Source organism: Cygnus olor, chromosome 2 (genome assembly GCF_009769625.2).
Source record: "Cygnus olor isolate bCygOlo1 chromosome 2, bCygOlo1.pri.v2, whole genome shotgun sequence".
Lineage (NCBI taxonomy): Eukaryota > Metazoa > Chordata > Aves > Anseriformes > Anatidae > Cygnus > Cygnus olor.
Window position 1 is genome coordinate 140,202,291 of NC_049170.1, and position 27,684 is coordinate 140,229,974.

Below are 27,684 nucleotides of genomic sequence, written 5' to 3' on the forward strand. Positions count from 1 at the left end.
GGACTTTTTATTCTAATATCTGCAGTGTTACTGAATTATGAGCAATGTTTTGTGACTCACAAACTTCAAGCAGAATTTAGATTAGGACTTACATATATTTGTTTTAATTCTGATGCCTTTTTGTAAGAATGCACTTGTTTTGCTAGTGATGGTAGCTTCATAGTTCAATGTAATTATTATTACTTTTCAAGATAAATTCCTCACATTCTTTTGCTACAACTAGATGTTCAGTACAGAGAATGACACTGTCCCTCAGATGTTCTCCATGTCTGAAATGGCAGTGTGTGTTTTGAATTAGAAGTAATAAAGTAAGTAATGAGATAGTTGCTTTGGCATTTAATTTGCATGCATTTCCAATAACTTAGACTACTGTGAGATGAATAATATTTGGTTTGGAAAAAATATCTGCTGAATTGACCATGAGAGTTATTAGCTATACATTCTCTTTTCTCACGTTCAATATTTTGGTCTTGAAAATATTGCCGTTGGCAAAGTGTTACAATAATGTGGTCCTTTCCAGAGTGTGTTATGTGGATTCTGAAATTCATGAGCTTGTATATCCTTTTCCAAACAATGTTTCCTTTTTATTTTCCATTTTGGGTATGCAAAGTTTGGTTCAGCATAAATTAAAATAATTTAATCATTGAATTATCTAATAATACACTTTCCATTGGTGACTTTAAACTGGATGTTCAGTACTTGAAAGAAAAAACTAATAATTGCATTCAAGTAGATAACATTCCGAAAAGTTGAACAGTCATGAACAAAAGTGTTTCTGCTAGTTAACATACCTTTTACTATCCAGGTTTCTTTTCAGCTCCATTCAAGATTGACTTTGATCTCAATTATAACATTTGTTACTTCCTCAGCTCCTCTACTAACCCTGTCTTTGCTGTTCTTTTTCAACTGTAGTTTAACCACTTCTTTCTCAGCTTTCCTTCTCTTTCTGGTGTCTTGCTATTTTTTTCCCCATTTACTAACTCTGCACTGCAGACTTCTCTCTAAAACAATTTTTGGCCCTTTCCCTCAGTGTCAGTTTTAACCTTCTGAATACATCCTCTCACGCCCATCTCCTTTGTCTATGTCTGTCCATTACACGATGTGATCACAGAAGAAGCGGAATCATCACGGAGAAGAAACTCAGGTCTGTCTCTTCTACTGCTTTTCCCTGTGCTATTTTTCTCATTTTACCTTTCCTATAGATTTTATCATAGCTCATCTCATATACTTTTCACTCTCTTCCTCTCTCAATATATTAAAGCATTAACAAACTGTAAGCTTTTAAGTTAAATCAAGATATTTATGTAATACTTATTACCTATGAATTATGTACTCTGCAAAAAAGTTTTAAAATCAACAGATGACACGTGCATACTTTTAGACTTTGAACTGATTAAGTTTCTCTCATCTGTGTTTATTTCCTACCTCCAATATCTTTGTGTTAGCCTCTAAGCTTCCAGCTAGCACAAGAAACACATGTTTTCTAAACATATAAACTGTAATTTGTCTATCTTCACATTTGGAAACTTCTACATAAAGTAAAAAACTTAGACATAACAAGTCATTTTTCACCCTGGGGAGGATATAATTTAAGAACTGAACAATCTCAGTAAGTTACATACCATACACTGAAATTTCAAACTTAGCTTTGTTGAACAAAATCCGTTTTGATTACAAGTTGAGTTGTTAAAAAGCTGTTCTCTCATGGCAAAAACTGTAAAACAGAAGGGTTTGATAACAGAGAGAGAAGTGAAAACATTAAAGAAGATCTAATTTAGCTGTACTGGTCATGGCTTTTCTTTCATATTGCACATTACTTGTTTTTTTAAAGTTTCATATCAAATTTTAATCTGCCATTTTATTGAATTTTCCATGTAGTTTGCATTACTGGCACAGAACTAAATTCTAGCTACCTCTGAAAATGCAATAGCTGTTCATGCTTGCCCTGCTTGTTCAGTCATAGTATGTCAGAACAACGAGGAAATTCCCCATATTTAAGCTAGTCAAATTCACCTATAAAAGTCTTACAATTGATTGTGTCAAAGCTCTGTTTTTTTCCATTTGCTTATGCTGTTATCCCAATGAATTAGAGAAGTCACTTGAATACCATTTAGCTTCTAAACTCTGAAGCAATTTTTATGTACTGGTCCAGTAGACTTAGGTAGGATTTAGTCAAACATTTTGTTTCCTCTCCTGTGACTGGCTCCTTCAGAACTCAGTTTTGCCTTTGGTACTACTCTTGTCAAAATCCCTTAGAGTCAGAGATTATCTATGGAGACTTCCAAAAGTTACTTGCTGTGGATTTCATACTTTACAAATCCCACGATAGAAATCACTTACATTACAGGGAGAGGGAAAAGTTGATAATCCTGATCTAGTGGGTGGCATCCCTGCCTATGGTAGGGGGTTGGAACTAGATGATCTTTCAGGTCCCTTCCAACCCAAGCCATGACTATAGCAACTGGTAGTCAAAGTTACATGATCTGATTTCCATCTTCCATAAATCACCACTGTTGGAAATTAATAAATTATGCTGTAGAAGCACTGAGTTTTCTTATGTTGTGCTTAAGATCAATTTCTAGTTTCTGTGCAGTGGTTCTGAATCTGTTTCATTACAAAAAAATAAATTAGCGGTTTGGGTGAGCAGTTTCTTATTTTTTCATAAAAAAGGAAAAGGAAACATGTGGACCCTTTCATTAAAGAACCCTCCTCTGAGTTATGAATCGTAGTTGATTCTTGGAATAGGAAGAAGTCAGACCTTAACAGGATACTTAATCTCTCGGAAAAGTACATATTTTTATGATATACTTTTCTTGAACATATGTGAGAAGACAAAACCTGTGAATTGTTAACTTTTTTTGGACACTCCAGTAGAAATAAGCTTCTGCAAAGCACTGTTTTGCTTTAACCAAATTTGCTTTAACCAGTGTTAACCAAATGTATTAGGCACTGATAAAGTTTATTGTCTAGCAGAGAAATGCAGAAGCATGGCCAGAAGTGAAGTTGCAAAAGTTACAGCCCTTAAACTGAAAGCAGTTTGCTTTGTCTTTTCCTTTTGTCTAGGAACATATTTTCAGATACACATTTGAGAGTGGTTATGTGATCAACTTCCATGCTTTACCTCAATGACATTATAGCTTACATGTTTCAATCTGAGGCACTTTGTGCAGCTGTGTGCTCAGCTAAAAGCAAGGGTGCCTTTTCAAAGGCATACCCCCAGAAGGAGATGTTTCCCCATTGCTTTAGAATCTGCTTTTAGAAGTGTGGAACTAGGATTATCCATTTACAGGTTTTCTTCAGGAAATGCTTTTCACAGTACCATGCTAGCAAACATTTAGGTGAATCAAAGGATTAGCTATTGATTCTAGGTGTTATTAGACCAAGATATATTGAAAAAGCTATATATCTGAATATGTGACTGTTGTATTGAAAGAAAGGTGCTACCATTTCCTCTCAATGGACATTAACATCTTAGCTTGCAAGTTGACAAGATTTTCTTCACTGAAAAAAATCTGGGATTTTTTAGTGGAAATGTCCCATGTTAGTTCATGCAAAGCTTATGCTGTATATTTCAGGCACAAAGGCAAGCTTACAAAGCTAACAAAAACATTTCAATACAAATGTCATTATCTGACAGCAGTACAGGTTGGTAGCATCATTAATGATTAAACTCTATTTTCCTTTGGTGAATGAAGAGCTTCACAATGTACAGTTTTCACAATTTGTTTCTAAAATTGTACTTTGCAAATAATTTAAAAGATTTCATAGGATGTATTGTATGTATTGTGAAAACTGTTAGGAAGACATCCTGGTCATCGTGCCTATATTCAGTGTGGGCAATGGAAGTAAAACCTTGCCTGCCACAGAACCTCAACCACAAACTGGGAAACTTTATTTTCACCAGTGGTTCTGATTAAACAGTTACTGTTGCATCAACTAATTGCAGTTATACTTAGTGTGGTCTTCAAGCATATGAGATACAGAAAACATTCTTCAGTCTTGTGAAATGGATCTAGGTGTGAGATGACTCAAGTAACTGTAGCCCAAAACTGACTACCAAAACTACGGAAAGGCCAGTCCATGACAGTTTAAGGTCAATAAGTGTACAGGTAGCATAAATAATGATAATTAAATCTAGGTTTAGTTCAGGATGAGAAAGGATGGAGTAGTGATGCCCAGTCACTGCTGCTTTTTTGTGGTAGCGCATGGAAGTTAGAAATTGGACTACCTTCTATTTCTGAAGGGCCATGAAAGGCAAGGAAATAGAGTTTCTGGTTCTTTTTGACAACTTTTGGAGCAGAATTCTCTCTCAAAATAGGAGCATAGGAAGATTGATTAAAGTTTTTGCTAACTTTCTTTGAGAATGAAGTTCAAATAGATAAGAATTTTGAAATATGTTTTTCATGTTTTAATATTTTTATGGAAGTTTTTTGTTTTGTTTTGTTTTTAATAGTAACCTGTTTGCTGGGGGTAGAGCTTATAAAAATTAAAAACTGTTAAAGATGTGTGACCAAATCAGAGCTGTCAGCCCAGGACAGTGGAGGGCCGAACAGTAGGAGAGCCTGGAAAATAAACTGTTGGAGGAAGCAAATGAAAAAAAAAATGATTGAGAGAATTTAAGAGAGCAACTGCAGTGGAAGAGAAGGAGCCTTATTTGTATTTGTTTTTATCTACAGTATCATAACAGGTTTTTCAAGCCTCCCAAGAGTGAGTCTACTCTGATATACTTACCCATTATAAACGAGACGTGACACCCCTCTATTTTTGTTGTTATTGTACTCACTGTTCAGTGACACACTTCCCCTTAAAGACCAGGATAGTATTTTGTTTTGTTTCTGTCTTTCTCATGTTGAAAAGGAATTCCTGAAGGATTTTGTAACATATTAGCACAAATGTGGTTAGATTACTTGTGAATCACTGAAGGCTTCTGTGATATTTAATTTGATGGGTTTGTTTAAAATCTCATTCCTTAGACTGTGACTGAGACATTTAAAGAGTCCAACTCTCTATTTGGTCAACAGAGAACAAATTCAGTTTAAAGGTATTTAGCATACTAATAGATGTATCAAGTTGGATGGCTGGGAGGTTCCTTGTCCTTAATTTTAATTTTGATCAGAATTAAAACCAGAAACCGTAGACCTCAAAACCCCCAAACTCCAAAATAGCCATCTGTATTGAACCAGGTAAATAAAGGCTGGTCCTCAATCTGGCAAGGGAAAAATAGGCAAAATATCAGACTATATAATTAAAAATGAGAGCGTAATTGTGCAAAAGGCAGAATACCATTACATATATATTTTTTATTGGTAAAAATTTGCTAGCTGAATTTGCAGTTTTACTGAGTCTTGCATGAAGGTACATACACCACCCTTGTTTTTGTGTCCTCTGCTTAAATCTTTGACCGTATTTCTGGCTATTGGGACACTGATGAAAATTTCTTGCATTCTTAGGATGGCTGAAGAATCTCTATTAATAGCTGTTTGCTTTTCTGGAATCTGAGGCGTAGTTATCATCAAGTGTTTGTGCCTATGTATTGAAATGGCTGTGTCAGAATGCGAAATATTCAGTGGTTATACTGTTGAGTATAATCAGTGTTGGGAACTGTGAGAAGCTTACGTGCTTGAAAAATAGGAGGCTGGAGAACTTAACAATAAGACTGAGCTAGGGCTTTCATGAAGACAATGCAGCGTTGAATCATAGGCTGATCTGAATAGATTTCACGAGGACAGAATTTAGGAGCCCACTGGCCCCTCAGATATTTTTCTTTTGCATTTTCAAAATCCTGTTGCATATCATTCACATAGGGAGGTTTTGTCACAGTTCTTGGGGGAATTGAAATGTGGTGCTTTAGCTAAGGTTAGTCTTGCTACTTTTTTAGTAACACCTTTTTTCCATGTGGGATCTCGGCGTTCTTCAAAGGCCACCAAAACGTATGTGCTTTGTATGAGGCAGCAAGGACAAACATCACAGAGTACCCTGCAAAAATCACTTTGGAAAAGGATCTGTGGGCAAACGTACTATTAAAAAGAAAAAAAAAAAAGTCATAACACTAATTATTGTTCTAACGAACATGCAAAATAGAACTTCCGAGCTTGCTTCACAAGACCTTTGTCCTTTATGAACTGCACTGACCTATCCCCAGTGATGAAGACCTGAGATGACCCTGTCAATTTATGAGCCCACGATTCTAGAGCTTCTTTAACTTTCTAGCCTAGATCACCACAGCATCTTATTCAACACTTTTACTAAGCAGTGCCATGTATTCTGCAAATAATGTGAAGTAACATTGTTAACATGGTTTAAGCATTGTGATAAAAAATTTTTTTAATTGGTGAGAAATATCCCATGGGTTTCAGTCTTTGTTTAGTAATATCAGGTTTGAAGCCAAGAATTTTTGAAAAAGAACAAAACCATGAAGCAATGCTCAAATAGAAAACAGGAATGCAAAGGCATGTTCCCCCACTAGGAATCTGGCTAACTGGAATGGTCTTCAATCTAACATTCCCTTTTAAGGACAGTAATTGACATCTCAATCTCATTCAAACAGTAATATAAAAACACTTTAAACCCCAAGCTTTTTATATATTTTTTTTTCTTCTTTCACATTTCTGGAGCTGTCAGCCCTATTCTTTTCATTCAGACTGTGATGTGGATCCCGGGCTTCTTGGAAAGGCCCTGTTTGTTGCAACAATAGCTTTTGTATATTTGCCACACCTTGGACATACAGCCCTGAAGTGAAGTTCAGGAGCCATTTACATCAGGCATCCATTAGGTAGTTGTATTTTTCACACTGTAGACAGCCAGAATGACAAAGTTTAGGGCTAATTTCTTAAAGGTAGAATTGGAATTGAATGGCTCTGGAAATAGAAGGAATGTAATCCTTTGACTGAAAGACCTTTAACTGGCAAATTCTGATGTTCAAAGTAAATAACTTTTCGATTTTCCTTTTAGGAGACAATCTGTTTTCCTTTGCCTGTTTTGATAATAGTGTTTCAGAGATTTGTCTCAGTATAAAACTGATGTTCCTGTAGTCTCATAAAGAACTTTCCAAGAGAAATATTTTCTATCAAGTAAGAAAGAAGTCATGCTAGGATTTTGAAAAGTACTTATGTAAAGTTAGGATCCTGCTTATAAATTTGATTTTTCTAAATAAAATGTTATTTATTAATTCCCACAGCTTTGAGAAGTCAGACTCATTTTTATCAAAGCACTAACAAATCTACTTTAACAACTCTATAAATGTAATTGCTATAGTCTTGTTGCTGATTTTATCTTGTGTCAGCAAATACGAGAAGTAGAAACATAAAACATTTTTAATATTACTGTTGTCGTTGTCCTATCTGATGCCTAAACTCAAAGACAAACAAGGAGTTATGCTTCAGTATGCTCTAATAAAAGGCACATCCTCCAGTTTTGGAGGCTGCAATTACTTTCATTCAAAGCAAGGAAGTCTAGGTTTATTTTAGACCCCAGCCTGAGCTAATGCAACTCTCTCTGTACTGGATCCCAGGTTAAAGTATTATTTTGAATCAGTCTATTGCAGTGATCCTTGTACAGCTAAAAATCATTGCAGGAAAGACATTTCAAGGGAGAACCAGGCTCTAACCTTGAGTTTTGGGCAGTCAGGTGTGAGAGGAGGAAGAGGCCCTGGGAGGGCCTCTGAAACTCAGCACCTCCTGGTAGCCTTACGGCTACAGAATCAGGTTCCCCCTCATCTTCCCAAGGAAGGCAGCACAGTCCTGACTTTTAGAGCAATTGTTCAGTGCTGCCATCTCTGTGTCCATGGTTAGAGAAGAGTCTGCCCTTCTGCTTCTTCTGTGGAACTGTTATCAGACAGGTACAGAGATGGTCATGTTTTGCTTCAAGGGAATTGGAGTCCCTGCTTCATGGGGCATCCTGGGGTGAGGCTGCTGTCGTGCTCTGGCTGTAGAACCTCCAGGTGCCCATCAGACCCATAGGGCTCACTTAGTTAATGTATTTACAAGGTAATATAGCTGGTCAAATCCATTTTGGATCAGTTCTAGTTCTTGTTAAGTCCACTCTTGTATGAGTCTCTTGACTAGCGTGCTCTTCTGTTCACTTTAACTCCCAAATACATTAGATTACTAGATACCTGTTTAGAAAGAATAGACCCTTACAGGGTCAGGGGAACATAATGTTGTGTCTACAACATAAAAAATGTCAGTGATAATTCTAATAGTAATTATCAACTGCAGTATCTCTATCCCTCTGTTTCATCTCTGTATTTTATTTCTGTACTTCAGTATCTCCATATTCTGATTAAGCTGAAAACTGGTATAGTTATTTTCTGTAATGTACAGAAATGTCTCCTTTGTGAAAGGACTGATTTTTTTTTTCCAAATTGTTTAATTCTGCAACATTAGCTCTTAAATTGATATAATTACAACACACGATAGAGCGTATGTATTTAACTTTGTAAATCAAGTTTAATTCATGTGATGAAGAAAACCATTGAGTAATGTGATGATATTGAAGAAGCCATATAAATAGAAATACACGAAGATTTTTAGGATTGATTGTTGTCTGTGTCATTTTATATTATTCACTTTGAGACATTTTTAAATCATCTTATAGTGATTTACTGGTTTTCAGCATTTTCAAAGTTAGTAATTAAGGTTATTTTTTATTATTTTTAAAATATCAGCACCTAATAACTGGGGGAACCAAAATCATTGATTACTGTAGCATCAACATTCTGAACCTGCTTTGAATTTTATTAAGAGGGAATGATTAAGCCTAAAGTTGCTATGAAGATTTTTTTTGCTGAGAAGTTGGCATTGTTCTGTTCACTCAATGGACATTACTGATGCTGTTCAGTTTTGCTGCTTCTGCCCAAGTGAACTCTTCCTCAATTTGATCTTCTGTTCTTTCTAGTACTCCTTCAGACAGCTCTTTACAATACAAATGAAACCTCAGTTTGGAGAGTAGGACCCACTCTTGCTGACCTTTCCTATAAAAATCTAACGGATATATTTATTGTCGAGATTTACAATAAACGTCACCACATTTCAATTACAATTTTGAAATACGAAAATCTAATAGAATATCATGCTTGCTGATAGTATAGTATTCTTTTCTGAAAGTCAATTTGGAAATATATTTTTATATACTTTAAATGGAAAGCAAGAACAAGTGAATCTTAGGCAGGTTTCAAGTTTCCCATATTTTGACTGTCTTCATTTAAAAATTCATGGTTGAAAAGTCCTGTGGCCCAGACATATAGAAGAATGGACTTCTGGGCATTTTTAACAAGGAATTATGCCATATAATATTAGATTTCTTTATTAGGATGATTTTTCAGGCAAAGTAAAGATTTCTTTTCACCATAATTATGAAATAACTTAGAAGTTTTATCATCCTGTTTGTGTTCAAACTGAAGGTTAGTTTAACAGTTGTTACTTTGCTTTCATCTATTTTCCATTATGTTGACTAGTATTGCTAGCAAATAGCTTTCTGCTTTAGAAAGCAGTAAGGTAGTGGAAGACAGTGTTATATTTACAGCTCTTGTATTGGTGACAGCAACTTAAAAAAAAAATTAAAAAGCTTAAAAAGCGAACACAACTCTGCTGTTCTCAAAGCAATATCCACAACCTGCATAGACAATATTGGCCAGACTACCAAAGGACAAAGCAGAGGAATGCAAAGTGTCTTGTTTATAAACTGTGCAAAAAATGGGACAGGAAAAGACAGGGAATGGGTGAGGTTTCAAGAACCCAGTTGATATCCACTGATTTCCAAAAATGTAGGCTTATGACATGCCGTATCTTTTTCCATTAACTTGCCTAAAAGTTCCACTAGGAGTTGCCAGCAGGAGAACCACCTTGATCCCATACAGAATGGCACGTAAATGCCAGATCCCATCAAAGTGTAGTGCATTATTTATGTTCTCTGCAGGAGCCTGTTTTTCTTTCTTACACTTCTACTTAGCCCTGGTATGATTTCTTTTTAAGAATGACTTAGTCCTCTATTTTGATACCCATCTACAAACTGATATTTCTTCAAAATATAACACCTCTGTTTCCCTCTTCAACTGGTGATATCCTGTGTATTGCAAACTAGATAGTAATGTTGTGAGCAACCTTCAATAACCAGTAATTCTGGAAAAATAACTAATTCTAATAATACATGCTATTTTTGGTTTGTGACTGGGGGGGGGATTGCTCCATATTCATGGGATTGTATTAATTGAAATTAATATAATTTGGGCCTAAAGTATGAAAAAGAAACAGTCTGCTTAAAAGTTAATGTGTTTCTAATTAAAGTAAATTTCATTTGACTTTAAAAAAATTCACATTAATTGCCAAACTTGGATTTCAGAGTGCAGTATTTATGTGCTGCCAAACTATTTGATAGGGATCCAATGTATTTTCATTTCTCTGTGGCACAGGAATGCCCTGAGCCATATATAACCTTTGATATATATTCAGAATATTTGTTGGCATCAGTTATTTGGATTTATGTGCACAAGCTGAGTTCTGAGTATTGATGTTAATGTCTTTTGTGGTTCATATTTTTTTAGCTCTAAGACAAGCTACAGTAATATCATTAGTAAACCTTTTAACCTGTTGAAGCTATGAGAATTGATTAAACCAAGGAAGATTTAAAGCGATTACTGGAAACCATTCTGACACATTCAATTTTTATGCTTGAATCATTAAACTACATACTGTGTGCGTGCTGCATAAAACATACACTACAAAGACTTTTTTACTTTTATTTTTTGTTTCATCATATTCGAGGAAATTGTAAAGTAACTATGTCTGAAACCTGCCTTGCTGTCTTTTGTATTGAGTTTGTTAATGATTCTGGAAGTGCATAAAGTACCCATGGGTTTCCTCGAGTAAGTCTATGATAAGGGTGCACAAATGTATGCAGTAGCATGCAGTGTATATGCCTCTGGATGTAGAGCACTATACATGGTTGGTTGACTAAACTCATCAATTTAAATTAATTTGATGGGTTTTATTCATTTTTCCTTTTTAATGCATGCTTTATTATTATTACTTTTATTATTATTTCTGCATTTTCTCTCTCCCTCTCTTTTTGTTTTACATATTGCTTTCATTTGTTTGTAGAAGAAAAGAAAGCAGATCCAGAGAATGGGGATACAGGTAGGGTGACTTATTCAAAACATTTTTGTATTTTTTTGCCCTTAAGTTCTTTGATTTGCTATGTTTAAACAAATGTGTACCATGGAGTTGGATCACAATATTGATGTATTTTTGTGATTTCAGAATAGATGCTAGGAAACGAAAACTGAGAAAGGGTTTTCCCAAATGCAGTTCCTTCCCTTTCTTAAGGGAGTCAATTTAGAGGGACAAATTAGAGGAAAGAGACCAGCTAAAGAAAGCTCTCATACACCTTAAGACCTGTTGTCTCCTCCCAAATCCAGGCATGGAACATGCACACTGCTTTTTCCCTCTCTGTTACACGTTTCTGATCTCCAACATCTCAGTGTTTCTGTAGTCATTAGTTTTCTTCCCTTTGCCTGACCCATTGTTCTTCCCAGATTTTATGTCTTTTGTCCATGCCTATCCAAAAGTAAATCTGTCCTAATACTTTAAGAGGAACTCCACTCCATTTCTGTACCCCGTATTTCCCTTCTACTCTGTGTCCCAGCATTCCCAATGCACAGTACTTTACAACTCCTTCTCCAAATTTATCACTATCACCTGCATCTATAATAGCTAGAAGAGTTTAATAATTCCCAGTGGAGAAGGCAATGAAATGAACGAACATAACTCCCAGCTCTTTTTATTTTCACTTTTTTTTTTCATAGACAGGTTTGTCTTAGGTTAAGCTGAGTGTTAAGGCCATTTTTGTAGGCCCTTTTGCCTCTAGTTGTGGACCATGGGCCATCAACTGAAGAATCTTAGCCTACAGAAGAGTAAGTATTTGTCTTGAACATCCAAGATCAGCCTTTAAGTCCTGGCTGAGCTAAGTAATTGCTTATTTCCTTGTAAAAATGTGACTCTATATTGAGGTCAGGAAAAGTTAGGTATTAACCATATCACTAGTTACAGCCCCTTACAATTTTTGTCACCCCACCCCCAAAAAAAAAATCAATTATGATGAAAATTTTAATGCTTAAGTAGCTGAATCTTATCAAATTTCAAGATCAAACATTAAAATAATGGGTTGCATTCAAAGTTGGGGCAGTGATTCTAGTGCTTGTGATGAGTACTTGCAGCTCCAAGGACAGGTTTGCTGCCACAGTTGGCCTTACTCTTGGCAGTACTCTGGCACACTTGGCAACCTCTGGCATTTTGAGACTGTTTGCACTGTAACATTGCTGTTTTCCTGCAGCATACTGTACTCTAAAAATAGGGAGAATGGCCGGTATTGAATTGGCAGCTAGCTTTTTGTTAGCCAGGAATTTCCCCGTGCTGATGACAACCTCATGGAGCTGACTTTCAGGTCCCTGTTTACATTAGAGAGTTGTTTAAAATAAGCAAAACTCTGAGGTGTTTCCTACAGTCTAATGATCCCAGCTATGTTAGGTGAGCACCATCAGGCTTTGTTCTTCCATCAGTCTGTCTTTATTTTTTGGTATTCTTGTGGCTGAAGTTTGCATGTCTCATTGTTTTGTTGGAGGCACAGCTCTTGTCTAAAAACAAAATTTTGGAAGGAAGTTAAGGCAGAAAAAGTGTACTGAAGAACTCACATCTGCCTGGCCAAAACTTGGTTTCATACCTTTGAGACATGATGTAAATACATGAAAGTATACCTTAGCTAGCTTTAATCTTTCTAGTATCAATCTCTGTATAGCGCTGAATGTTTGTTGTACTGAGCTCTAGCTAATGACCTGAATAACTCAAGGGCTCAGTCACCTTGCGCTACCAGTGTAAAAGCTGATGCTCCTACATTTTCACTAATATTGATAACAAATAGTTAGTAACAGGTTAGTTCTGGCTTGTCTACACATACTTCCTGTACAGCTCCTGACTACAGAGAAATCCTTGGTGTAGGACTGATGAGGCTTGGTTAACCAAGTAATGTTATGAACTGAAGCTTCCTAATACACCGAGTTACTGGACTCTGTTGGAAGCACTTCCTGCTCCTGCTAAATACCACCGCCTAAGTTTTAGCTAAGAATAGATTTGCCAGCAGTACCAGGGATGGTTAATAGCCCTGCATTTGCACCACTTAGTGCAGATGTGACTTAGTGCACTCAGACCATGTGAACGGGACGTGGCCATGACACAACCTTTTCTGCTCCCATCCAGATCACGGCTGCATCTGGCATTAGTTATATGGAGATAAGCCTGCGGTAGGCAGTAACCCTGCGCAATCTTTCTGCACGTCAGCTCCATGCACAGCAGAACTAAAGCTGAGCTTCTGCATTATGAACTTCCCACTGCCCTCAGGATTCCCTCTTTTTGTGTGTAACTGAATTCATCTGTTCATTAAGGACAGTTTCAAAAATATATGCTGAGTTAGATTTTTTTGTAACAAATTTTTATGGGAATTGAGTGAATTTTTTTTTTTCTAAGCTGTGCTATGTTTTTCTCTTGAGATGAAAATGAGCCACCAACTTTGCCTGTTGTGCTATGGAGGGCTCCGTTTTCAACTGTATTTCAGAGTGCTTGATTTTGCAGAACACATGCAATTGGATTTGTGGAAGCCTACCTTTCAATTTGCCATAGATCACAGATAAGAAAGAATGTTTCCACAAGTAATTGTGGAATTTTTAATGTGTGATCAAGAGGTGTTATTTCTTCACTTCTTGTCATCTACTGAAGTTTGGCAGGATGTCTGTGGACAAAGACTATATATGATGATTTGATAAGAAAACTTCATAAGAAAAACGTGTGGTGAAAATTATCTCCTTCATAATGTTACTGAAGAATGACAGGTGGATTTGTAGATCTGACTTCAGCAAAAGACAATTTATTTCTTTAAGCAAAAGTTAAGGGTATTTTACTCCAAAAATACTAATGTGTTATTTCTGTCATTGAAAAAAGAGAAAAGTATCGCTTTCCACTTTAGAGTTTCTGTTTTAAAGAGAGAATATCTTTATAGTGCATTTAAAACCAGATCCTTAGAAAAACCACTGCAGCTTAAAGATTAATTGGCAGGTATTGCTGAGGCACTTTTAATGGTTGAGATAAAATGCAATAGGAAAAACTAGCTATACTTTATTTTAGGAATTTTCACCAGCAACTGTCTTTTTCATTATGTCTCTCCCTATAAAACATCATTTATTCTTTTTCATTCATTTTTATTGATTCACGTCTGTCTTGAAGGTTTCTCTGAAGTCTCTTCATTCACTTTGATTGTAGGGAGTAAAGATGGAGAGTTGGAATAAGAAAATCAGAAGCCAGAGGATTTATAGATAACAGTACAGTTTAGTGTTCTCAAATTCCTTGTTCCTTTCACCCCATTCCTTCCAGATTTTCCATGGTGTACTGCAGGATGTAACTGGCAGGCTTTTCTAGTAGTATATGCTACTGTCATTACTGTTGTACAGAAGGAAAATACAAAGCTCTGAGGCCCTGCAAAGGCCCTGTGAAAAGCCCCGCTTTACTATTAGATTGTGACATAGTCAAAGGTTTAGAATTTAAGTCAGATTTATACAATACACTGGAATCTAATATTCCAATCACAGCTCCATAAATACAGGTCCAGGTTGTTCAATGTTTATAATATACAAGTTTCCTTTTATAACTTCTGGATGGATTCTGATGAACTAATCCTAGACAACCTTTGTGTTAAAAAGACAGGAAGTTTAAGATAAATGCCAGTCAAAATGAATGCTTTTTAGCATTCAGTGGATAATGAATTATTTTTGATTTATACCATGTTAAAGTGGAAGAGAAGCAAGCCTCCATGTGTATAGTAGATAACTATATTTTGTTTGAAAATCTTTTTTTAAATTCTGTGCTGTTCTCTTCTTCTCTTTTTTCTATTTCTCACACTTTCCCTTCAGCTTTGACACTTAATTCCTTATTATTTTACATAGTAAATTGTGCTGTTACAGTACCAGTTGGCAGAAAACAGATGATGCCTGTGTTGTATAGTAAGCAGCCATCTCGACTGAGACTAATCATGTATTTGGTCTAAGAAGAGTTAATCCTGAAATCATTCTTGAAGTTGCATGTCATTAGAGTGTGATACAGTGATACCACTGGGTGGCTCTTTATCATATCTTTATACATCTTGAAAATACTTTGAGCAAAATAAATGTATGCTTAAATGATAAATGGAGGCTTTGCCAACCTGTGGTCATTACTTGATTAGTAATTTGGTACAAAAATGCTGGTATCAAGCCAAAATAAATGCAGAACCAGGATCCCCACCTGAAATAAACAGGTCAGCTTTGCTTTTTTTTTTTTTTTTTTTTTAATGAAAGACTTGGTTTCTCGTGAATATTTTTTTGTATTAAAACTCTGTTCTGTGGAAGCATTATATTCCATTTGCATTCATTTCTTCCACAACATTGGGTTCATTTAAATTGTGCAGGTAATTCAGTGCTTATTAAGACTGCTGAAATACTTACTCATCTACAATTTTCCTCCTCTTACAACTTTTGTTTTTCTGCAAAATTGTTACTCAGAAACTAAAATCGTATACACCATAATTTAAGTAAATCGGATTTCATCTCTTTCTGTTAAAAATGCTATGAGTGTAACTTTACGCTTGGAATTGAGGACTACTGTATTTATTTTCTTTTTTGTTTGTTTTTTCAACTTAACAGGTTCAATGGATGTAGAAGAGAGGAATCGCCAAATGAAAATGAGCAAGTACAAACAGGTAGCGGGATCAGATTCCAGGCTGGAACAAGATTATCATTCAAAGGCAAGGGAGTTTTGTTTTGAAAAGCAACAAAATATGTTAAAGTGAAATATCCAATATCGCTTTTAGAAAACAGTTGATGAGTGGCAGGTTGTTTCTTCAGTAAAAGTTTCTTGCATATCTGTAATAAAATTATTGGAAAAGTGCAGCAAAACCCTTAATACAGACTGGTTTTGATTACTAAAATTTAGGAAGGGTAAGTTAATTAAAAGTGGCAGTGTAATTATCCATTGGAATGAATAGCAGTGCCATGATTTAAAAGCTCAAAAAGAAGGTAAAAAGAGGTTCACTGAGTGACACATGCAATGAGAGTTACTGAAATCTGTCCATGGCTTTCATATAGTTGAACACTGGTCTGTCTTGGTCTACTGAAAACTGAAGGCCATAGTGTTACTTAGTTTAATAGTGGCAGTTTAGCTCTTGGAAAGGTGCTGTATACATCAGCACAGGCTTCTACATCAGATGTGGCCAGATTTGCCAAAAATGTGAATTGTTATGTGGTAGTATAGCCCCAAATATATTATCCAAAATTTCCTGCTATCTGGAACAGGGTCATGTCATATACAGTGTGTTAATTAAAATAATCAAGATATTTCCAATTTAAAGTCCTATTATACAAAAATAATTTAGTGTCCTCTAAAAGACTTCATTAATTGAGGTCAGATTGTAAGTGAGAAACACAAGACTTCTGACCTATAAAAGCTGTTTGAGGAAGAGAAGTCTGTTTAAGACTTTATTTCCAGGATGTAGTTCCTTTGCTTACAAGATTAGCAGTTATTGTAAGCTGAGCTATTTAATGTTTGAAGGCCAAAAAAAGTTAAATTTATTAAGTAGTATTAGTTTTGCACATGGTGTAGACTAATATACTTGATGTAATTCCTTTTGAAAAAATGTGTTTAATTTTTGGGAAAATAAAGGGAGAACTTTTTCAAAGCCCTTGGCAAAATGGAGAAAGCTATTAATGGAAATAGACAGAACAAACAAAAAACCTGTGAAAATGGCTTAAAATATTTTAACTTTATAGATGTGCTACATGGTTATTTGCATATTTTCCCTGTATACTTTTTACTACAGAACACATAAGAATTTTTATTAACATGTAGGAGGGACTTGGAATACTGACATGTCTAGATGCTTGCTATGTGATGACGTTTATGGCAAAATTATTTTCATGTGTCTATATTGTCTGCTTTGAAAGGTGTTAGCTTTTACAGGTGAGCGTTATACTGTGAGCAGGCCTTCTTGTGTTATGATTGTATGTACCATAAAAAATGAATTTATGTATTGTATGTATAACCAGATTTATTCTGCTAATTTTCCTGCTCCCTCAGTGCTTGCCTGAAATTTGAGTCAGAAGTAGGACTGGTATAGAGTGTAGAGAATAAATGTGCTCTCATGTGAGGGAGCTGAATAGAATATAATTACCTAATGAAGCATTTCCTACCCTTGTTTTTCCATTTCACTCACACCATATTATTGGTCCTCACAATACATCTTTATCTTTTAAATTAAAATTTTAATATTCGGTATTATTGGAATGTATTAAAGAGGAAAAAATTTAATGGAATTCTTTTATGAAAATGGTCGTATATTTATTGCAAATATCAAACAAATTGTCTCCAGAAATAAACAGTTAATTTACTCTTCTACCAAAGTGTAGTTTCAGTATTTGAAAATGAGTTATTTATTCTATCTCTGAACTCATGGAACTAGACACTGAATATTCACTTTAATCATAGAATGGTTTGGATTAGAAGGAACCCTAAAGATCATCTAATTCCAATGTTAATTGAAAATGCATTCTTAAAAATTCTAGTTTTTAAGCCAAATTAGAACTATATCTCTCATTTGCCATATGAGAGATCTGTCTTCATTTTTTTGCTAACACTGCTTCAATTTCTTTAATTAAGTGCTTATATCATCTAGAGACAGAAAATGAGTAAGTACAATTTATCTATCTGGTTTCTACAAAAATTCTTCTGGAATCATCAGGTGAAACATATGTAAAAAGCTGAGTGAAATTTCATGTTCAATATACTATACAGTGACTTAGATTTTTTTTAAGACCGTCAACTGGCACAGCAGGCAGTCAAGTGTGTCATGCCTGAGAAAAATGTCATTATCTAAGCATTAAATGACATTCAGGACAGCTAGCAAATAGAATTTTCTTTTATATTTCTGTTCTAAGTCTTTCTTTAGATGGAAATAAACAGTAGCTGAGTGTTCCTCATAATTACTTTAAGAAAAAGCACCCTTCTTTGCTGAGAAAGCAAAAGATTTAACAGCAGAAGTGGGACAATATTAAAATAGTTATCCTCTAATATACCTCTTTGATTTTGTTCTACCTCTGGAATTCAGTACTGATAGCTTTTTTACACTGATGTGATACATAATCATGCATTAAGAAGCCTGTGGTAAAAGTTTATTTTGACATAAAATAAGAAACTGCCTTTCCTTTTAATGGCTATGTATGACTGATATAATTGCAGATTGCATTTTTACTATTCATATACATGCCTCATCATTTTTTGAAAACTGAGTATTTTGTCTTCCATAGTATTTCTAATGCGTGAGTTTGGCAGGTCATACATACATTGTGTAAGAGTTCTCTCCTTACATGTAGAAGTTGCGTTAGTATGGTTTCAGCACAGGCATAAGGAAAGCAAACAGCATATTTGATTTTCATAGAAATATATTTACAACTGAGGAGACATGAAAGGAAAAATAGTGGGGGCGTAAAGGATTAAGCAAAAGTATTCTTGGTATTAGAACAACTAGCTATTTCTGAATATTGAATACTGGTAGAATTGTACAGGAATAGATACTGAAGTCTGAATGTCAATGCTGGTAGCATTGAAAGCTGACATGCAGGAAAACCTGAGTTCTGGTTACACAAAAAGAAAGCACAGGAGTAGAAGAGCATTCCACTAGAGAAAAATAGCCATTGGCCATACTTTGACTCTGCAACACTAGCCTGATATATATAATGTTCATCAAGAATATTTCTAGGGCTAGTTTATTCTTTTGGATGAAAACTAAGGTTTCCAGTTCTTAAATGTTCAAACAAGATGATGCACTGTGAAGAGAGAAGGCCAAGATCAGAGACCAGAGCCGAGAGAAGCTGAGTGAGTAGTGTGCTAGATTCTCTCTGATCTCATTTGGTTGAGATGGTTTTTGAAGATGATTCCCAAATTCTCTCTTAAATCTTCTCTGCCTTTCTTCTTGTATGGTGCTGCTGCCATTAGCTCTCCTGTCAAGCAGATCAATAGGTGGTGTTGTGGTTGGTAAATCCTTCCCCTGGCTGACAGATGAAGGGAAAAGGGTAGGAGGAGTCCTACTGCTCCTTTCTCCTTGCTGCCACAGCTGGCCAGTGGGTTGACTGGGGAGAGTGGGCAAAAAGAGAGTGGGCGAAAAGAGAGAAAATACTTCCTAGGCATGTTTGCAATCAATGTGAACTCAGTGTAGATCAAGAGAGAACTCCATCAACTGAGGTCCTATTAGCCACTCCAAAAGGGTCTGAGTGATTAAAACTGTTGCATGCTAGACTAAAGGAGGCTCTTTATATCAGAGTCAGAATAGTGAAAAACGGTTGTTTTATTAAGAACCACTTGTAAAACAGAGGCTGGTAACTAGATGACACATATAATCTCAAAGTATCATGAGGTTCATTTTACTTGTTTTATTAGGAGGAAATAATATGCCTACAATATGCCTACATATAATAATATGCCTCCAAAAAGGCATAGAGAAATCCTTTCATATAATATCAGTGATATATTAATTAGGGTTATAATATACTAGAGCAGCAAAGTTGGGATAAAAGTGGTAAAAAACAAGATAAAATTGGAAATGTTAGCAGAACTGGTGAAGAGATTACTTAGCCAAATAGAACAGTAATACAGAACACTGAAGAGAAATTTCCAACTGCAGCTTTAATGATTCATATTGATGATAAGACTGAAATTTTCTACATCATCAGCTGTATGTAATGCCACAGTTCCTGCTAGTCAACAATCAAAATTCAAGATTTAGATTTGCCAGATACTGTACATCATAAATGTATGAGCATAATTCTCTCTGTGTCTAGTGTAGCAGACTAGTAGAACTGGACAGAGTAGCACGCTCCTTTGTGGCCTTCTAAACCCTTAGCAAGACCAAGATAAATTAACCAGTGGAAAAGAAGACTTAAGCATGTGTTCATTTGACTAGTATAGATGCAGATGGATTGCCCTTGAAGCATGTAAATGCTGAAAAGTTGCAGTTCTTCAGGCTGAGCCATTTTGATTCAGCAATGAATTGAGTACCTCCTCATGGGCTACCTGGGTGCAAGAATGTGCAAAAGATATGAGCTGCAGCCTGGGAGGTGTAAGAGGTCGAGTTTGAAGCAGGTCTCTTTAGCTGTCAGTCTAGTCACAACGTGTGCAGCTGTCCAAGAGCTGCCTTTTTTGCTCCGAAACCTGCAGTAAGTAGTTTTGGCAGTGGTACAGCTGCTCGTGGTATCCTTTGACCTGTGTTGATAGAAGCATTTGATATAATAGTGTTTTGGGGCTGTATTGTGAACAATTATGAATATGTCTGTTTGGTACTAGAGTTGTTTCTTACAACTTCTCTTGTTAAGGATGTAAATTTGACATATTCAAAATATTGAATAAAAATGGAGGCAAGGCTGGATATCCATCTTCCATGAAAACAGCGTAGAAATGGAAAGCTGTTTCATATAGATTCCTTTTTAATGTACCAGTTTAATTGTTAAAATATTAGATATCTGGATAAAACTTGAAAAGATGAAAAATAATTAGAATGGAGCTCTGCTGAAAAATAATTAAGAAAGCAATAATTAATATTAATAATACCACACAGTTATTCTATGCAATTACTTTCTGTAAGATAACCGTAAAGCTACAAGCCTAGACAGTAGAATTTGATAGACTTATGATGGAAATAGCTGTGCACAGTTTTACTGGGTCCCTTTGTCTTTCCCTTCCTCACCTCCACATCAAGAAGCTTTTTGCCTCACAATGTAAACCAAAACCAAACACCAGCTATGCTAAGAAAGGATTTTCCATGTGAGAAGCCTGTTTAGTTATTGCCTGTCCCATGGCTCTTCCAATGGACTAGTTGGTAATTGTATTTTTGGACGGAAACCTAGACAGCTAAACCAGCCATCTGGTCTGAAAGCACAGGTCCTGTTGAACAGCCGTGTTCATTTGTGATCTGTGAGGGCTTCTACTGCTAAATAGGAGAGAGAATCTCTATGGCTTAAAGTGCTGATAGGATTTATACTTTCAGTCAAGAATTTTATTATGTCTTTAATATAAAAAGTTAACGGAATAAGCTGCTGATGTTGCAGTCCTAGTTCCTGTAAATACAGGATTTAAAGTTTAATTATGTGACTTAAAAATGCAGCTAGGTGAAATAAATTCAGAATACTAGATTTGAACTGCTTGCACATGGTAATGTGAAAAACATCTCTTATTTCACTTGTATTTTTATTGCAATCCTATATTTTGCTGATGGGTTAAAAGTAATTTAGCAACTTTGAGTATAGATGTGGATGTAATTTTGAGTATTTTCTTCTTTAGTTAATGATATCCAGACTCTGAGAAATGATTTCTGTTTCATAGTGTTTCATAGCTGTCATGTTTCTTCTTAATTTAATTCAAGCTCTTGTTTAATTTGTTTTCATTTTGATGCTTTTCTAATTTATTTTTGAATCTTGAATATCTGTGTTTCCAGCAGAGATTTAGGGTAGTCTGAAATGTTATGCGATGGTTAACACAAATATTGCATTCAGATACCATGATGAAGGCTGACAAAAATTGACTGATACTGACTTGCTTGTTCTGTCTGCAGGTGCTTTGTATTGTCAGCCATTTTCTTAGTTTTTGTGTAAGCTTATGTTGCTAATAGTATATCTAGAAAGCATTATAAAATGAACTTAACATATCCTGTAATGTTAGTATGAATCTCAAAGAGAAAAAATGAAGCCTGAAAGTAAAAAAATAATAAAATCATCAGTCTAATTTGGTTCTGCATATTCATTAGTTGTTAGAATTGATTGTAAAAATAAAGGGGGTTCAATAGCAGAAAATTACTTTTTCTGATTTAAAAATCAAACCCAAAATGCTCAGTGTAGCACAAATTCTTGGATTTTACTCTTACAGCAATAAGTTAAATGCTCTTTTGCAAAAAGCAAATATTTCCCGGGGCTGGGGGGGGAAGTGTTTATCTAACGTAAATATATTTCAAGATGCGTATGAAAAAAATCTATTAAAGCCATATTCAATAGTGTAATTGTAGCCATTCCACTAATAATCACATTTAAAAATCATCTGGGTACTGTCCTGACCAATTTCTAACCAGACTAATCACTACAATTTATCTTATAAAAAAATCCTTTTTTCCTTTTTATAACAGAAGACATTTTCTTCTCAGAACTGCTTTGTCTAGATCTGTGAATTGTTAAACTGTTAGTCTATTTTTTTTTCAGAGTGGCTGTCTTTTCGTAGTAAACTTAAATTATTTCTGTTTACAGTTTTTTTCCTCAATTTAAGCCATAAAGTTCCAGGATGCTATTGAACTGAATAACAATTAATGTATAAAATTATGTATCTGTGTCTTGAGTTCATTCTCTAGGGTGTACTAAAACTAATGCTGATGATAGATGAGAAGATTTAGAGAAAACAACAACAACAAAATAATTGGGAAATATGTACTAAATATCTGGGTGCCTTAGTGACATTCAAAAATGCAGAATATAGGAAGTTAATTGAGTTGCTGTAATGGTCAGGGAGCCCCAAGAAGTGAGGGTGATAATCTATAATAATATATATCACACCAGACAGGCGTTTTTCCTGCTTAATTCTGTGCCAGGCAGAATAGGCATGAAAAGGCTGTGATTCACGTTTAGAAGATGACAAGGGTAGAGCCATTGCTCCAGCTCAGCCAGAAACATGTTTGCTGGATCAGTTTCCTAGGCTATTGACCTTGAAAAACCAAGGAGAACGTTGCATGCAGTAGGAATTGATAAGCCTGGAGTTCTAGTGCAGTGTTGGCATAGAGCCTGCTTAAATGCGTAGAATTCAAACCGAGGAATCCTGCAGGAGGTGCTCATGGGATGGCCACCTGCGAGCAGCTCCGGGTGGTTCGGTTGGGCATGCCTTAGGTCAAGTATTCAACCAGAGTTTGCTCTTATAATTTGTAATTCTTCACTAAAAGTGTTTTGACTGTAATAATGAGGCATGTGAAGTGGTTTTATTAGTGTGGATGTTTTATTTTGTCCAGTCTCTGTGAGTGCTTCTTTGTATTAAATGGGTTGGTTTTATTTAATAGCAGCCCCAGAGAAGTCAGTGGTAATTTTGCCTGTTTATCAACCTTTGTCCAAACAACAGATTTTGGGTTTGATGATTTTTTACCATCTATCATGCAAGAAAAAAGCTTTGAGTCTCTCAGATTTTGCCCAAGGCATTGCATTTTTTCATTCTTTTTCTCAAGTGTCTTAAATTCGTAATTTCTCACAGTTAGTTATACTAACTATAACTGTGATTTCAAACATCCCTAGTGCAAGTAGTATAGGTAAAGAACTTGGGTGGGTATTTAACACAGCACTGTTTTTCTGTCAAAGCTCAATAATTGATCTAATCAAAGTTAAATCAGCACCTTGGAGGCTCAGTGTAGGGATATATTTTGTTTGTAAAGCTTTAATGCCTTCAGCAACATTTTTAGTGAAAAGGTTACTAAAACACGGAATTATCTCTGCAGCCATTCTAACCTATGTTATTTCTGACTTTTATTTGGAAGTAAAGCCTTGCTTACAGGAGTTAATATTGGTTTAGTGTTAGGCAATAGAATAATTTCTTCAGTAATAAATAAGAAAGAATATTATCCTGCTCCTACGGATTGAAGTCATTAGTTTACCAGTGATTTCACTGACAGTCTGGAATCGGTGAATAACAACAAGGAATAAAAAGGAAAAAAAAAAAAAAAAAAGCAGTTCTGAAAATTCAAGCCCTAATTCTGAACAGGGTAATGATGTACCCAAAATGTGTTCATTTTTGCAATACAAACTGTAAAATAGTTAAATTGTTGCAGTAAACTTATTTTACTAGTAGTACTCATGAAATTTAAAATAAAATTATATAAACTTATATTAAAGTCTGCATAAACAGAACCTTCTCTTTTCCCCCAGAAGAACATCTTGTCCTAAATCTTTGCCTTGAATATATACATTTTCATCTAATAACCTTAAGTATCATAGCTGAAAAGAAGTTTGGAATTTGTTTTTCTTCCAGAATCAGTTTATGTTGAGAAAAACAATCATCTGTCATACAGCCAAACACAATTTTGTCATGTAGTTCAACTTCTGTTATAACAGAAAAAATTATCTGGTGTATCTTTTGCCTTCAAACTATGTCACATCTTTAAAAGAATTTATATTAGTTTCCTTACATACAGTATCTGAGATCCATTAAATTCTGCAAAACCAGGATGCATCACCCTGTTTCTTTTCTCTCTAGAGTGACAGATAACGTCAGATGAAAAACAAGTCTGGTGATTTGCGTACTTCTGCAGTTTAATCTGAAGCAAGTAGCTAATTATTAGTATCTGCATGTTACTTACTTTGAATATGATTTTCTGAAAACAAAATTGAAAACACTGACAGTTTTCTGGATCTAAGAGAAGATAACGTCAATTCATTGCTGATAAACAGGCTGACTTTTAGTTTCAAGAATTGTAAAGTAGCTTGGGTGGTTTTTAGGAGGCAGTGTTAGAAATATTATCTTTCCTACTTCTAAACTGGTTTCCAGACACACAAATTTAGGAATGCCATGCCAATGCTATACCAAGGAAACATCTGTAAAATGAAAACTTTCAAGGTTCTTTAAATTCATAGACATTAAACATCAGAAATGTTCACAGAAGTTCTTGACCCTAAGAATAGTTCCAATACAGGTAACTGTCTCGTGAAATTACCTAAATTCGTTGTACAGTTTCCTTTCAATTATTTTTTCTTTGTTTTCCTTTGTTTTCCTGAAATGTTATATATGAATATCTTGCTGTTAAAGTGTATTATGTGGTGAAGTTGAAGTTGTAATTAATGGTAATTGGCGTTAAGTATTTTCTTTAAAAGTGAATTCAAATTGGCCTTACAAGGAAAGAGCAAAAGGATTATAAAATTCGTGAAGTGATATGAAAGACGTGATACATTATTTATTTATTTTTATTAATTTATTAATTTATTTTATTTCTCTCTCTTTGAGAAATGAAGGATAATGACAAAGAGAAAAAGAGAGTTCATTTTTTCCATTCCCCAGGAGCAGACTGGATGCTTAGGATCTCCCTGCAGCTTTTTATTCCCTAGTATCCTAAAATGACAGGAGTAAAGGTGCCGAGGAAATACATTTTAGGGAAAATTAATGTTTTCTAAGCAGTTTAACTTGCCTATGGAGGGATAAGGAGATGGTGCTATCTACATCTTGCAGATTTGTTTCCCTTTTAGGTAAACACGAATCAGCAGAAAATCCTGTACACAAATTATTAGCTAAGCTTATGCATTTATTATTGGACTTGAATTTTTCAAAATGTATTCTGAGAATCAATGAAAACAAAAGATAAAGAAAAGGTTATGGGACCTTCCCTCAAATCATGCTTGATTTTGGAGGCTACCTTCTTTGATTTCTGTGGCTTTAACGACTTATAAAGACAAGTTGTACAAAGATGTATTTATATCCTGTTCTTGAGCAATTTTGTAACTCATGGTCCTCAGGCACTTCTGCTTACAGGAATAAACACTCACCAGATGGCCCATGTGTCAATCCAGATGTTTCCTTCGGCATGAATTCTTTTAATGGTGCTGTGTCCCAGGACAAATTTTGTGAAAGTCACATTTAAATGTTACATAGAGAAAGTACTATTAAGGGGGCAACTTCATACTCTTTTTCTCAAACCATCAGATTTGTTGAAATATGTAGCAGGCTTTTGGGGTAAAATAAACAAAGATGGTTGCCTTTCTGTATTTTTATTTGTTTTTACAAGAGGCACAAGGACAAAAAAAAAAAAAAACACCACCAAAAAATGGAAATGTAGTTTATAATCCAGGTTAAGCGACAACTCTTTAAAATGCATGTTGTTTGACTTCATAGCTTAATCTTGCACAGTAACATCTTGGAGAAGTCCAAGTTAGGTAGAACAACCGGAGACCTGAGCACTTCTTAAACAAAACAGGAGTCCTGCCCTGTTACCATCCTTAAAAATTAAACCACTGTCTGGATGGCAGGACTGTATGAAGTGGAAAAGATTTTGAGTGCAGTGATAACAAAAACGACAGATGAACCACTTGAGGAACAGAAGCAAATACAGGAAGCACACTTTGATTCTGTTTATCCCATGTAAGTAGGATTCACTGGAGTTGGAAGACCAGAAAGGACCAGAAACATAATTAGGAGTTATCACTAAAATTAAGCCCACTGAACAAGTGAGTTACCTGTAGCCAGGCTTGCCAGTTTGTCCTAACAAATGTGCTGGAGTTCAGCAGGAGATAAAAAGTATAGGAGATAGTTAGATGGAATTGGACAGTAGATTGTGAAACCATGGATGAGCGTAGGGATGATCTGAAGATCTGGAATCATCAGATCTTGTAACAAGGTGAAGTCCATCCTCAGGACACATGAGCTTTTCTATTGACTCCCATTTATATGGGAATATAAATATAAATACAGCTGTTTCATCCTAACCGTATGCTATACCTGGATCTCTCTTCTGTTTCATTTAACAGCTAGGACCATGAAAAAGATCATCTTACTTTAATATTCAGACTATGAAAACTCTTCTTAAATCTCAGTTACCTTTCTTGATAGATAATAGAAATCAGTTGTCTTATTTTTTTGAAGTAGATATCTAGTTATAGAGTACATCAGGCATGCTACCCAAGGATGCAGACCAGTGGTGGTAAACTCTTGTTATTGTGACTTGTTATATCATTGAGTCCTGTTCCAGTAATTTGATGATTTGAAGTTGAAGCGCTCTCTGAATTGTAACGTTAAGGTAGCTTTTGATGAGTTATTATGAGATACCTGCTTGGCCATTATAAACCTTAGATTTTCACTGCAGTCTTGGATTGCCTTTTGAGTTTTTACAGTTGATGCATTGAATTGTTGCTGTGTTGTTTTACTTACCTTTTATTTTACCTTAAACAACTTTTTTTTTTTCATGTTGTATTTTTCATTGGGGGGGTGGGATTTTGAACAGCATCTTTGCAATAATGTGGTAATTTCATATATCCCAGCAGAAAGTTTACAATGCCTTCTCCTTTCAAAATTAATAAAATTTGGTCCTGACTTCAAGTAAGATTAAGTAAGAACAGTTAGTTCCCTAGACTGGATGAAGCTATCTTTGTGAATGAACTCTGCATCAATAACATCTTGATTTTGGAGCAGATACCAGTGCAGTTGAAACTAGAGGTTGTCTTGATCTTCCTAACATCAAATTGTATGAAACAGAACAGAAGAACGAGAGACTGCTTAATTTTTTGAAACTGACTGCAGGAACAAATCTTTTGTAGGCAGAAAAACTTGCAGGCAAATTAATTCTTAAGCTCCTTTAGGGACCCAAATGCTTTTTAAGAGCTGTCTCACTGCTTTTTACTGTACTGAATATTTGCAGGTCCTGTAAGTTCCCCTCAGTGTAATCCCAGAACATTTGCTATTGTTCTGCTATATTTATTTTATATTGTACACTTAGGGAATTCTTTAAAAATACACCATAAATCAGAATACGTGAAGCAGACAACTTTTTTTGTCTTTTGTTTTGGTTTGCCTTCAGATTACCCCTCTCTTGATTTTCAGTTCTCCTTAGACAGTGGCTTAGACA

General features: G+C 35.3%; 1 protein-coding gene across 23 annotated transcripts in view; it reads left to right on the top strand.

The window, feature by feature from the left end:
* Positions 1-27,684, top strand: part of RIMS2 (regulating synaptic membrane exocytosis 2) — a 468,287-nt gene that overhangs the window by 360,061 nt on the left and 80,542 nt on the right. For 6 of the 23 annotated variants that reach the window (XM_040546640.1, XM_040546641.1, XM_040546661.1 and 3 more), the window contains 2 exons: positions 11,097-11,132; positions 15,719-15,819. The exons of 10 other annotated variants lie outside the window; for them this stretch is intronic. In XM_040546640.1, coding sequence (XP_040402574.1) covers positions 11,097-11,132; positions 15,719-15,819 — 137 coding nt within the window. Of the gene's footprint in view, positions 1-1,111; positions 1,145-11,096; positions 11,133-15,718; positions 15,820-27,684 lie in introns of all 23 variants that reach the window. 7 more of the 23 variants (XM_040546644.1, XM_040546647.1, XM_040546654.1 and 4 more) reach the window with 2 other exon arrangements.